The sequence below is a fragment of the Cyprinodon variegatus genome, unplaced genomic scaffold (assembly GCF_000732505.1).
Source record: "Cyprinodon variegatus isolate N-32 unplaced genomic scaffold, C_variegatus-1.0 Scaffold1425, whole genome shotgun sequence".
NCBI classification, from domain to species: domain Eukaryota; kingdom Metazoa; phylum Chordata; class Actinopteri; order Cyprinodontiformes; family Cyprinodontidae; genus Cyprinodon; species Cyprinodon variegatus.
In genome coordinates, this window is record NW_015151878.1 from 104098 (window position 1) to 118759 (window position 14662).

General features: G+C 35.3%; 1 protein-coding gene across 2 annotated transcripts in view; it reads left to right on the forward strand.

Moving 5' to 3' along the window:
* The first annotated feature begins 448 nt into the window (after positions 1-448).
* The window catches only part of b3gnt3 (UDP-GlcNAc:betaGal beta-1,3-N-acetylglucosaminyltransferase 3), a 22906-nt gene continuing 8692 nt past the window's right edge, over positions 449-14662 (forward strand). The window contains exon 1 of one of the 2 annotated variants that reach the window (XM_015403012.1): positions 449-574. Coding sequence is in view for 1 of the 2 variants with exons in the window: in XM_015403011.1 (XP_015258497.1) it covers positions 7802-7908 (107 nt within the window). In the remaining variant the exon portion in view is untranslated. Of the gene's footprint in view, positions 575-7780; positions 7909-14662 lie in introns of those variants that run through there. The other variant, XM_015403011.1, reaches the window with a different exon arrangement.

A 14662-nucleotide genomic window follows, 5' to 3' on the forward strand; every position in this document is an offset into this window, starting at 1 on the left:
GAAAAAATTTCAGAATTCTGAGGAAAAAAGTCAGAAAATTTAGGAAAAAAAGTCAGAAATTTGAGAAAAAAGTCAGAATTCTGAGAAAAAAGTCTGAATCCTGACTTTTTTCCCATGTTAAAATGAAATAAAATTTAATCAGTAAACTTTTTTTTTTTTTTTTTTTCCAGTGATCCTAATCCTCTTCCGTACTAATCCTGTTCCGTAGGTTTTAGTATTCTGCTTTACTGTGATATGAAATCCCATTTTTTTTCCATTTGGTGCATTTCAAAACTTCAAACATATCACTCTAACGTGAACCTACAAACACTTTAAAAATAAATGTACTCTTGAGTTGATTAAAATTGGGTAATAGCAAATATTTGCAAAAACAGAATTGCAAGTGAGGAATGACGGCGGGCGGCTGTTCACAGTAAAGATCTTGCGACAGTTGACAGAGAGAAAAGACAAACAGGCGCAACTGAGAAGTCACCGCCCTGTGAGCTGCAGATTACCGCTATGCTGCCTCAGGACAGCCGAGTTAGGATTATTAATCTGACACATTTCACTGACCAGAGCGTCCAGACCAGAGCAGGTAATAAACCTTTCTAACTTTTCCCCTTTAAATATGTTCTTCTATTCTTCATCATGGGGTCTGGTGGAGCGGAGGACTTTACGCATCGCATGAAGCCATAACGGGAAATGCTTTTAGAAACATTTTCCTCTGTCAGAAACTCATTTCTCTGTATGTTCATCCCTCTAGTTTATTTGGGAACTTCCATTAATTAGGATTCTTATGACTTATAATATCTGTATTTTCTCATTAAACACTGTCTCTACATTTATATACATTTTTTTTTTACCTTCCGGGTTGAATTGACAAAAGCGTTTCTACAATAAACTTATGGATAAATATGTAAAAGTAAGTTAAAGACTTCAACTTTTCCAGAAGCAAAGACATATTTTACAAATGTGAACTTCCTAAGATCTTAGAAACTTTTTGAGGAATTACTTTTCGATACATTTTAAGATCTCTAACTCATAAATAATCACCCAAAGTGCGAAAAGTAGTAATAGAGAAAAAAAAAAAAAAAACTGCTCTGTAAGAAAGTTTGAATTTATTTCTTTTCTCCATTGGCTTTAAGGGACTTCCCCTCCTGGTTTCGTTTCCTAAATGTTCAGTTATTCTAAATACCTTCTAAGGATCAATCATCTGTCCTTTTTCTGGATAAAAAGCACCAATTATTAACAGCAACTGGTGAATAATTAAGTAGCCTATAATTCTTCACCTGTTGCTGTTACTGCTCTGTTGGTTAATTTTAAACAGAATTTAAAATGGCTTTGTGTTGAACAAATCCTTAAACGCAACTATTAAATTTTTCCATTTAAGGTTTGATGTTTTAGTGGGTAAAAAATATTTTGTCTTTGGAAAAAAAATCAATTCGTGACTCTCAGCATTAATTAAGCTGGGTGTTAGTTGGGCTCCGTCTAAGGTTAAACAATGCCAGCCTATGAGATGACTGGTCAATGAGGTGAGTGCTAGATGGCTGATTTCATGTCATTTCTCCTAACAGCTGAGTCTGTCATACAGGAGTTACTCTTTCTCTATAATCAAAATGGGTCAAAACAAAGAGATATCCTTCACATTTTTTGGTAATTTCATTGTCACATGCCAGGTTCCCATTCAGTGAAATATGTTCTGAAAGGGTGTGTCAAGAAACTGTTTCCATGCCTTGTTAAATCCAGTATTTTTAACAGCCGTAGGGAAATATAAAAGTTAACTTGAGTTTGTGCAGATCGTTGACAGGATGCGTTTTAGCTGCCAAATTGCATGTAATTAGTTTTGAGCAACGCTATGCTCTATATTGGTTACTTCACCATGACCGTGAAAAAGAGTGATGAGTTGTAAACAGGTGTTGAAATTGTTGAGATAAGATTAAATGTTAAAAATATGTTCACCTTGTTTAATCTGTTTAGGAAAAAGTAGAATGTATATATATATATATTTCTTTTTCTAGATTATAGATTTTTTTGCCGCTTAATGCCCACGTTACCCTATGTAAACATATTTACACCACTTGCGTATTGCCTAACGCAACCACTGTTGGAGAAAAACAACCTCCATCCAGGGTTTGCTATATTATTTATTTCACATTACTTTAAGCATTTTTTTTACTCTCCTTTGTAGAAATAAAATAGAATTCTGACAAATTGAAAGACTTTTTTTTGGGTTGTTTTGTCAATTAAAAGCAAGCATTGCAATTAAGTTTAAGTCTGAATTCGGACTAGGCCATTCCTTTTTTTAGGTGGATTAAGTTTGCTTGAGTTTGATCCATAAGGATCCATTGTTGTGTTAATTGCATACTAGTTGTAACAGAAGAAATATTAAAAGTTCAATCTTATTTTTCCCTTGAAATTTTAGTGATCTCTGTAATGTTTTGTGTGAGATGGGCCCTTCTGTTTTGCCACCTTGCCCAGTTTCTCTCTTATTGAAGAATTAACACTAAACTTAATTAAAGGAAGTAACCCCTTAAGGGCTTAGTTTGCTGCTTTTCTTTCTTTCACGAGTTCTCAGATAACGCATATTCATTCCTTCTGATCATGCTGTCACCTGCCTTGACTTTCAGTGGTGTGAAAAAATGCAGCTTTAATGATGCCTCAGAATTTACTTTCAGTTTAGACAGTAGGGATGGTCAGGTGGATGATTTGAGAGCTTTAAACATTTTTCCTTAAGTTTCCTTTTTACGAAGCATGCTTTAAATTAGCATTAAAAAAAAAGTACAGGAAGTTCTCCTAATATGTGCTTCATTTTTCATGTCTATTTACTCAACAACAGTGAGTGAGTGGAACAAACGAACCTGATAGTCCTTTGGCTCAGCTGTAAATGCAGAATCAAACTTTCAGTTTTTCCAAACCTTTGGTTGGTTCTCCTTTGAATAGAAACTCTAAAAGGACTTTATTTTTTAATAACTAATATAAAAAAAAAATCATGCTATCACTGTCTGTATGAAAAATATTACAGTGTAATAATTAACCAAAGCATATTAACAAACTCGGAAAAAATCTAATTTTTTTGGCAAAACATAACCAATAATTACTTAATTCAGCAAAGCTTTTACTGGTGTAGATCCTAAATTCAGCTAAATAAAAAAATGTCATTGTTATTATTTGTATTGAAATAAGCTGTATTCATTAGTTATATGATGATAAACCCACTTTTCCACATGATAACTTTTTGCCCTCCATTACTCTGGCGTATTTTACTCTCGTTGCTAACGTGCCAAGTTGCTTTTTTAAAGATCATTTATCAAATGTTGATGATGAAACAAAGTCTTTCGTTCATGTATCTGAGCTCATTACCGTACTTCTGATAAGCTATCAGGAAAGATAGTAGTTGATAAAGAAGGCTGTAAACTATTGCCGATATGACTTGTAGTGAATTGTCAGGCTTTTGGATGATTCAGTGCTTTTAGTAATCCTAATAATCTTCTCATTGTTTCTTCTTAGCTTTACCTTCTGGGTTGGGGCATTTATTGACTTTGAAATAGATAAAAGTTTAAAAGGATAGTGACCCTGGCACGTAATCTTGTAATAAAATGTGCTATAGTATCTAAATTTAAAACCACAATGTCACTTCAAATCTCAGAAATGTTTCTGCGTATTTTATTCTTTTGTTATTATCTGACTTAAAGTAAATTAATCAAGTTCAAGCTGTGTAGTTATGCATTTATTTTTTCATCACGCAGCCCAAACATTATGGTGGTTCATGTTGTCTATAACCTCACCTGGTTGTGCTTGAAGTTTCAGCAATATCCAGAGTTATAGTGATGTTTTATACTTTTATAACAGTTTTGTCTATTGAAATTTAGGCTGCTGAATATGCATTAAATGTTTTACTGGCTGTAAAATGTGACAGTGTTTTAAATTTGAAAAAGTCCCGGATAAAATAAAATGACATAAAATAAGATAAAACAAGATGAGAAATAACCTAAATTTAACACATTCCCAGGCTGAGGCTATTATCGGGTATTCTGAAAATGTCCAAAGGTGGCAGCCTGGGAAGTTGATGGAAAGGTCTGCATAGTTATGCCAGCACAGTTCTTTGTACTGCAGACCAGCCTGTTGGACCCCTTGTCCTTACATATATCGGTGGCCATTTATGTAGGTGATCCAGTGTCCACTGGGGTGGATGCTCGGCCACTCCAGCTTGTCCCCATGACGTGTGGTTTGCTTTGTATTCAAAGCAATGAAATTGAAATTTAAACTCCTAACTCATTTAGATCATGTCGAAATGATCATGTTTGGCTTATTTAGGACTTCCTTATGATGCTCCATGAATCTTTAAGATAAACTTCAGGATTAGAATTTATTTAACTCTTTTGGAGGAATTAGATAAATAACTGTAGCTAATCCTTGCATGCCTGTAGCCATGTACAACAGCTGCAGTTCCTCAAGGATTAAGTTAATAAAAAATAGGCCAAAGTGTTGGGATCCAGCCATAAATATTGAAGCTGTTATCAATAAAGAAACAATAGTTTTTCATCAGCTCTTTAAAGGTTTTTAAAACACAATGGTGAAGGCATGTCCTGTTTTTTCGACATCTTCCATTTAAAATCAAAATAGACCCCCTTATCTTTATCAAAAGAATAATTGAAGTTTGCTTTCACTTTTCTGTATTGCACGTTTTACTTTTTCTTTAAGACTAGTCATAACAATGATGCCATATTAGTTTGGATTGCCTAAGATTTGTGTCTTCCTCTGATAAATGATATTCGGGATAAATCATGTTAAAAACAATGTGCAGACTTCATGTGCCTTGTTGTAACGGTTGCTAGGTAAACAAAATTACGCTGAGGTGAGAGCGCCGGACTGCTGCTGAAGGTTAGACTGTTCCAATTCGCAGACTATTACTTCCAGTCTCCATGTTTTTTGAGGTCTTTTAAGGACCCAATCGGCTTCTACTGTGTCCTTTGAAGGATGCAGCCCCTAATTTGGGATACCCCATATTATCTGATCTTTTTCATTATGTTTCTTAAATGTATTGTTGAGAAAGACAGACCAATAAAGGGGTGCTGTGTTATGCATTAATGTGAAGAGTACCACACGTTACCAGCTTTTTTCATACAGCACTTACAACATCCACAAGACCAAGGTTTTGTACACAAAGTAAAAACATCTTACATTAAACCAACATTAAAATCAAAAAGATCTGAAATAATAAAGCATCAAAGCACCAAAAAAGGATAATAGAATCAATAAAATAAAGAAAGATAGAAATAAATAGTGTGAAAGTTAATAACCGGTAGTAAAACCATTTAAATAAGTTGGAAAGTCAACTTCTAAGGTGTTGCTAAAGGCCAGGGAAAACATATGGGTAAAAAAAGGGGACTGAACATGAGAAAGTGAGGAGGCCTCCTCCTCGGCCTTATGACGAATTGAAAGGGCCTCCTCAACTTAGGAACTGCTGCTGCAACGCCAAGGTCTCCCTTGAGCTTGCATTTTGTCTTTGGGATGCTCAGAGGCAACCTTTTGGCTGCCCTGAGGGAACCAGAGTGTTTGTAGGGATTTAGGTTTAGTTCTTGCACAATTTGGAGGTGTGGTTAGGGTCATTGTCCTGTTGTAGGATGAAATTGGCTCCAATCAAGCGCTGTCCACTGGGTATGGCATGGCGTCGCAAAATGGAGTGATAGCCTTCTTTATTCAGAATCCCTTTTACCCTGTACAAATCTCCCAACTTACCAGCACCAAAGCAGACCCAGACCATCACATTACCTCCACCATGCTTAACAGATGGCGTCAGGCATTCTTCCAGCATCTTTTCATTTGTTCTGCGTCTCACAAACGTTCTTCTTTGTGATCCAAATACCTCAAACTTGGATTCATCCGTCCACAACACTTTGTTCCAGTTTTCCTCTATCCAATGTCTGTGTTCTTTTGCCCATCTTAATCTTTTTCTTTTATTGGCCAGTCTCAGATATGTTTTTTTCTTTGCCACTCCGCCCTGAAGCCCAGAATCACGCAGCCGCCTCAACACTGTAGATGTTGACACTGGTGTTTTGCGGGTACTATTTAATGAAGATGCCAGTTGGGGACCTGTGAGGCGTCTGTTTCTCAAACTAGAGACTCTAATGTACTTATATTCTTGCTCAGTTGTGCAACACGGCCTCCCACTTCTTTTTCTACTCTGATTAGAGCCTGTTTGTGCTGTCCTCTGAAGGGAGTAGTACACACCGCTGTGAGAAATCTTCAATTTCTTAGCAATTTCTCGCATGGAATAGCCTTCATTTCTAAGAACAAGAATAGACTGTCGAGTTTCAGATGAAAGTTCTCCTTTTGTGGCCATTTTGACGAAGGTCAGTTTTGTAGCTTCTGTAACCAGCTAAACTGTTTTCAGATGTGTGAACATGATTGCACAAGTGTTTTCTAATCATCTATTAGCCTTCTGAGCCAATGAGCAAACACATTGTACCATTAGAACACTGGAGTGATAGTTGCTGGAAATGGGCCTCTACTGTATACACCTATGTATAGGTCTATATCTATTGCACCAAAAACCAGACATTTGCAGCTAGAATAGTCATTTACCACATTAGCAATGTATAGAGTGTATTTCTTTAAAGTTAAGACTACTTTAAAGTAATCTTCATTGAAAAGTATAGTGCTTTTCCTTAAAAAATAAGGACATTTCAATGTAACCCCAAACTCTTGAACAGTAGTGTATAGGAAAATAAAACAGAATCAAAGCAAGTAGGAAAAAAAAAAAAGCAGCTCAGATGGGCAGGGGGGACTAGGGTCAGGAGGAGGCTATTAAGAGGTTTAAAAGCTTGTTAAGGGATTTTAAAAGAACACTAAAATATATAGGCAACTAATGCACTTGTACTCATACTGGTACTCTCCATTTTCCTCTTACGTGGGACATAGCAGTATCAGCAGAGATGCCCAGATTCCCCCGTGCCACAGACATCTCCACCAGCTCCTCTAGGAAGCCTGAGGCAGTCCAGTGGCAACCAGGGGACAGGTCTCCCCAGCTTGTCCTGGGGCACATTCTGACCAATCTGCCGGAAAACCCTCAGGAGAGAGGCCTTCAGAGGGCATCCAAATAGATGCCTGAGCCACCTTGGGCATCTGCATGTGTTGGAGAAACTCTTGACTGCCCCAGTACATAATGCAGGTCTTGGCTGGAGGGAACCAGCAGAATCATTTGAGAAGAGCAGAGACTAAATTCACTGGTCCCCAAACAATACCATCTCTTGCCTTTGGCTGCACAGACAGATCCTGTGTATGAAGGTTATAAATAGGACCAGACACAGACGGCAGCCCTGCCAGATGCAAATATACACTGGGAACAGGATCTAAACTTATTTTAGACAGGATTCCTACTCTGCCTGTGCAGAGGTTGATTTGCCATTAGTAAAGGTCCGCAGATCCATACACCTGAAGTGCCTCCACAGGATACTACTAAGGACATGGGTGAATAAACTCTCCAGGTTCACAAAGTATTTGCGGCCTTGTTGCACTAACAGACATGAAACCTCAAGCATCATGCAGAGTGTGTAGAGCTGTTCCAGTCTGTCATGACAGGGACTGAAACCATGAAAGCTGACTTTCCTTCCAAGGGAAACTGAGAAATTATGTTGTGGTTAGAATAAATCCTATGGTTCCCCTTTTTGTGAAAGGGGAACCATAGGATTCTAACTCACACCACTATCAGTTACTGTTGATATTAAACAGGCTTTCCAGCACAACAACACACAGAGACATTGTGCAGATCTCATCCACCCTGAAGCCTTGCAACTCTTTTGACCATTTGGACGCCTGAGTGATGAACAAATCCTGCTTCCAGCATCCAGTCTTTGCTTCAACCAAGAAAACTTTGACAGGAGATCCTCAAAGTATTCCTTCTACTATCCGACATTGTCCTTCGTCAAGGTCAGCAGCTCACCTTTTCCACTGTAGATACTTTATTGTTCCAAGAGATAAATAAATCACTGACTCATTGCTAGATTGCACTACAGTAAACCAACCAAGTGGTAACAAAGGCATAAATTACTGTTTCAAAGTACGGCTAAGAAAAAATAGTGTTAATCTTAATTAGTAAAAACTTGGCTGGACGATGGCTTTGATACGGTTTTCTAGATTCAGTCTAGAATTGATTTTGACCGCTGACTTCACAGCAACTGGCCTTAGGGTTGTCAATTGGCCTATCCAGGCTTTTATGTCTTCAAAGCACAACAAACAAGGAGGGGTACATTTCTTAGAAAACTGTGAAGTTCTGTCAATAAAAGTGAGACATTATAAAAGATAAGGAACAGCCTGCCGTGCAGCATGTGAAACAGGGTTTGTCCTCTTCCATAGGTTTTTCCAAGGCTTGTTCTCAACACAGAAATTTATGTCTGTCTCTCCATCAATATATGCCCCACAAGGACAGCAGAGCTCATTGCACAGGGTAGAATTGAAATAACCCCTCAGAGCATCATCTGTTTCTTAAGACCATTTCCTCATATTGTAATTAATGACTGGTTCACTTGGTACGAGTTGATTATTTACACACCACGATAACACCTCAGCTCCGCAGAGGAGAAAAGGGTAATGAACTGAATGCTTTTCTTGCAATTTTCTTATAGCAAGTTCAGTGTTTGCTTCTCTAGTGATGCATAAATCACACTGACTCAAGGTCGGTAGGCATGAATAAAGTCCCCCGAGGTTAGAAGAAGGGCCTCAGGTTGCTATGAATGCACTGTAGTCATGGGGGTAGTTTTGCATAGGGACAATAGAGACATGTCCCTACCAAAAGTTTGGATCGACATACTTGTCCCTACTCATAATTGGCTGTGAACAAAATGTTTATAATTTACAATACAGCGTTGTTGCATAAGGAGCTATTTAAACAGTCAGACAGTTAGCAATATAGGAGAATGATTATTATTTTATCCTTTAATATTAAAAACACACTTGTATAAAAGAAACATTATATGATTGTAGGAAACAGATATAATGATGCAGGGCAGCCTCAAGGTGAAGCAGCTGCCCTTCAGTGCTGCATTATGGAAGAAATGTGTTTGGAAAGTTACCATTAAATTAGGGCTGCAACTAATGATTATTTTGTAAATTGATTAATCTGTCTATTATTTTTTCGATGACTCGGTTAATAATCAGATAGCCAAAGGTTCCTTAAAGAAGATTTCTTTTTACAAAATGAAACCAGGTGAAACAGAAACCTTTCCTCTTGAGGAGTTCTAGATGGCGAATATTAAAATATCTTAAATGCAAAATCTTTACATATTTTTTACAATCTTGGCATAATTCCTGTTCTCAGTGGCCCTATACTCCAGTTAATGATTAATAAATTTCTAAATTGGTTGACGATTATATAAATAATCGATTAATATGATTAATTGTTTCAGCCCTAGATAAAATACATGAAATGGGATACACAGAGTAACTACAGCCCAGATGTACAACTTGTGTAGTGATGTTAATATTTTAAATGCTCAGTGTCACTTCCTCTTATAGTTCCATTTCACATGTAAATACAATACACTTATTTGCTGTCCCTTGAATGTATTATTTTGCATGATACAGAGAGAGCATATTAGATAAAAAAAATAAATAAGAGTGTGGTTTACCTCTGTTTACCTCTGCACAATTCTATATCTTCAAAAGAAAACATAGAATGAATACACATATAACAGACATATTTGGACTATATTTGGTTAAACAGGCACCGTCTTAGCACTACACATTCAATAGAGCCAGTGATGCTTTAAACATTGATAAACAGCATCTAGTGTGTGTAGCGCTTATAAGATTTGTATTAATGTAGCAAGAAATGCTGCTGGTCTCTTTAAGAAAAATGTGCCCTGATGCTCATATTTAGCATAAAAAAAGAGCATGCATATTTTTGCATCGAACCAATGACATCAAAACAATGAAACTGAAAACCAATAGTGTCCCTACCAAAGTTGAAATCAAACCTACGCCCTTGACTGTAGTGGTACCAGTGATCAGAGGTGTCAAAAGTATTAATGTTTATTACTCAAGCAGAAGTACAAATCGTACTGTTTAAAAACACTTCTAGAAGAGAATTAACTTAAGTTTTTTTTACACCAGTTGAAGTGTAAAAGTATAATTTTTAAAAGTACTTAAAGTATAAAAGTTATGCAGGAAAAGATTCTTTAAACCTTATACTGGTTTGACACGCTACCCTATTAAAGGAAACACTTTCTATAATTCTTGATGATAACTTTCTTATACATAATTAATTAATTAATACTAATTTTTTAAAATACCAACAGACATAAATTAGCTTAAATGAAACAAAACTAATGAGCCTATTTTTAAAATGTAAGGAGTAGGAAGTAGAGATAATTGCAAAAAATATGTATAAGGATTAGAATTAAAAAGTTGTCTAAAAAATATTTACTCCAGTAAAGTATAGATAAGCAAAATGTCTACTTAGTATTTGTACTTTGTTACTTGACACATCTGCCAGTGAAGATAATCTCACAGGCTATTAATACATTTGCGGACAGGAAAGTTTACACTGTGGTTACCAGGACACATGTATATTACGTGATAAACACCTCTGATAACAGTAAGCAGTTCAATGACCGTACTGCAAAGCATCTCTTTGCTTGTTACATGTCCAGAATTTACCATCAGTCATTAGAAACATATGACCATTAAAACAACATCTCATTATTTGGAGCCATTGTATTGGAATGTGTTAACTTCCAACCAGCTATGTGACACTGAAGCATGATGGAGAGCCCTTCTTCATTTCTGAGAAATAGAGATCAAGTCTTTCTTTTAATGAACATCAAGCAAAACATGTACATGTATATAAAAAAAACACACACAAAAAAAGGAAGTAAGATATGAGAAGAGTAAAGTGTTTCTGGTTCATTTATAACAAAAACATGGTGTGAATTTCCATACGGTACGTTTTGTAGCAAACACAACCAGTGTTAAACCAGCCTAATAATCCCTAATATTCGTCATCATTTTTCTTGTTTTTATCACACATTTTTAATTGTGCAGTCTTCTTTATTACCATCATTTGTATTTCTGCCTATTGTTGTTTTTAATGTATTGGTCTTCCTTTGGTCTTTCTTTTAATAAGCTTTTTTTTTTCCTTTTTAAGCTCTTAGGTTTTTGCATTCAATATGCCTCCTGCCTTTCCTGCATTTAATTTCTCCTCCAACAAAACTGACATATTCACATCATTTTCCTAAGATTTTAAATATTTTTTATATACATATGTATATATCTTTTTTTTTATTTATTTAAGTAAATTTCTTTTTCTCTCTTTTTGTTCAAATGTGACACTGGGGGTGTCTGGGGTGGGATAGCTGTCATTAATATGAATTTTTATGCTTTTTTTGGTTTTCAAAGTTGTAAAGGATGTTAAAGGAAAACTATTTGTTTTATTTATAGTTCATCCATCCGTCCATTTTCTGACACACCTAATCCCATGTGGGGTCGCGAGGGGTGCTGGTGCCTATCTTCAGCTGTCTACGGGCAAGAGGCGGGGTTTATTCATATTTGATGGGGGAAAAAAATAGAGAGAAATAATCAATTTAATGGCTGTTACCATAAAGGACAGGAAAACATATAGCACTTAAACTAAATTTAATCAGAAGAGACTGAATTGCTCTGTTTTGGAAAGAATTTTGAAATTATTGACGAAAAATAATTGAAATTCATCTCAAAAATGGTCAAGTTATATAATTTGTGTGTTATTAGTTTTCAATTTTAAACTAATAATGAAAATACAATGAACTACTGCTTTTTTCTCATTTCTGTTTTTTTTTCAAATGGAGAGAAATTATTTTTCAAGTCAACCTTTTCAGACTACTTTACACATGTAGAAAACGGATAAAGAACATATTATTTAATTTTTATGCTTCCTTTGGGATCTGAAGTAAGAATAGCTTCACAAAGGATTTCCAGTAAAAACAAAGTTTTACAAAGCTAATAAATAAGTAGGCCGGTAAATATAATGTGTCATAATGGCTGTCTTCAACTGTTTATAAACATAAAAAATATTATGATTACTATCAGTTTATTTAAATACAAGGATCTATTAAACTACTTATTGATTGATGAGAATCATTTGAAAGACTAAACTACAGAAACAGTGCAGAGAGGCTCCACTCTGCAATATTTGGGGCAACCAAAGATCCTTTCTTCAAATAACTGATCATTTTGCAAAACTTTTATTTTGGTGTTTAATTTGACACATTCATCCAAATACAACTCTTAAATTTATACATGACTTTATTATTGAATTGCTAGAAACTGGGAGGATTTTGGATTAAAGAAATGATTGAGTGCCTGAACACCTGATTTCTTAGAAACGACTCTGTCAAGGTCGTTTCTTAGAAACTGCGACATATGAATCAAGATGCTATGACCGAAAAAATGTGATTGACAGATATTTAGGTGTGCAGATAACCAAAAAAAAAAACACAGATTCTAAGACAGGATTTCTTTTAAAAAATACAAAAAATTTTCAACATTTTGGGACAATATTGTCTGATGAAGAGTACATTTATATACACGTTTAAGCCAGAATGATTTGACATTTTAAATTTATTTCTATGAAAATATAATATATACAGTATTTATAGTATATTTATATATTTTTTACATTTAAAAATCAAAATAAATTTTATTACTGATCTGAAGCAGTCTGAGAGGTAAGTATCATCACTAAAGGAGGCGAAGGAATAACTGAACATCTGACGCAGAGAGCAGCAGAGGGGGGGAAGCGAAGCATCGCATCAGGGAGACAGTAATGGAAAGCATAGTTTTACCAATGCTGGGCAAGTTATCCCTTACCAAGCAAATAGGGGGAAGATGAAGAGTTCCCTTAAAGAAGAGCATTTACAGAAAATTACACTACATGGATCAACCAAATACAGAATATGGAAAAGGAAGTAATGCAACACACCCCAGTGACCACAATAGATTAATAGTCTGATAGAGCTAAGGGAACCGTAGTTCATAGATTTCAGAATATCTAATCTTTAACACATTTTCAGTGAATGATCCTGTAGCTGCAAGGCGAGAAACAAACGCTGCTTGGTTTATTTCCAAAACTAAGACTGCAGATCTGACCAGTGAACGCAGTCATCTTACAGAACAAAGACTAAGGCTATGAGACGGGTTTTTTTTTTCTCTGCCTTCTTGAGGTTGTGTGTTCGCCCTCTTCCTGCTTTCTGTTTCCTTCTTCAGCAGGCACTTTCAGGTGATTTGTTGTTCTATTCTGGCTTAAGAATAGAACAGAACAGATCTCATCAGGACCTGCAAGGAAAAGTCAAACGTATTACTATTTTGACTGATTTTGCGTAAGGGTAAACTTATTAAATGCATATTTGCATCCGCATTTCACAGGAAATATTGAGGCTGTTCAGGAACTAGACTAGATTTCTGTTTATGCAACTTTCCTTTTTGACACAACATGCTCTAATGTCAATAACTGATAACAAGAACCTAAAGTTTATTTCCATGCTTTTATCTATTTGCATATGTTTCTCCCTGCACAGGGTTGCTTCAAATATGTATTCTATATCATGATGTAATTCAAACCTAGACAATCTGGCGTCTGTCAAGTATTGTGTTTTACATCTTGAATAAATTAAGAGAATAAGATAAAACAGTGAGACGTCAGTTAGTAAAATAAAATTATTATCCTTCATGCTTAGTTGTTATTTGTTCATGCAATAAATTATATCTGGAGTCCCTTTTGTCTGCCAATAATCATCTAAAAATATGCCGCTAAAAACAATTAGATTCAACTCTTCCAGCTCCTTTAGAGAATTTAAATCATAAGCAGGGCTTTTGCTCATTTACAAGAAGAATTATTGATGAAGCTTTAATTTATAGCTTTTAATTTAATTCTTTTTACTTTTATTTTTTTTCTATTTGTCAGGAGATTAAATTTTAGCTCAGTGAAGCTCTTTAAGAACCAAGATTTACTCACTAAGTTCTGTTAGAAATTTACTTTTAAATGAATAATCAAATGTTGACAAGTTTGGTAATTATTTCCAAGTCAATTTTATTTATAAAGAGTGATTTATAAAATAACAAAAGTAAAGTGTGATGATAAATACAATTTGAGTGCACCTAACTGTGTTTATAGCTCTATTATTCAAATAAACCCTAGTGAAGCAACTAGTACTAAAACTATAAACATAAATCCAATCATGGCCATTTGACGAGAAGAAAAAAAAAATCCCGCCCCCTCATGAAAACAGGCTGTCAGGATTTAGAAAAGTTTAACATTGAAAGCAGTAACTGCAACACTGCTTTGTCGTTCCTGTGTTCCTGTAGAGATGCATTATGTGTAGTTAATTATGTATTTGGTGGTTTCCACATTCGGTGACAAGAATCATTTGTCTCTGTATGACATGTATCTATTTGCAAGCGTGTCCTTTGTTATATAAAGAAGCTCATTTTGATATATTATATAGTTGGTTCAATACTAAATACAAGATGCTGTCTTATAGAGTAAAAAAGTAAAAGGTTTATTTGCTTACAGCTTTTTTTTCAATTTTGTTGTTGACAGTGTCGGCTCCATTCAGTTATTTTAGAGAAACACTAGAGAAACTGCTTGGCGCGTTGAAGAAGAATTAAAAAAATAGTGTAAAGTTTCATTTGAGGAAAAAAAAGAGCTATT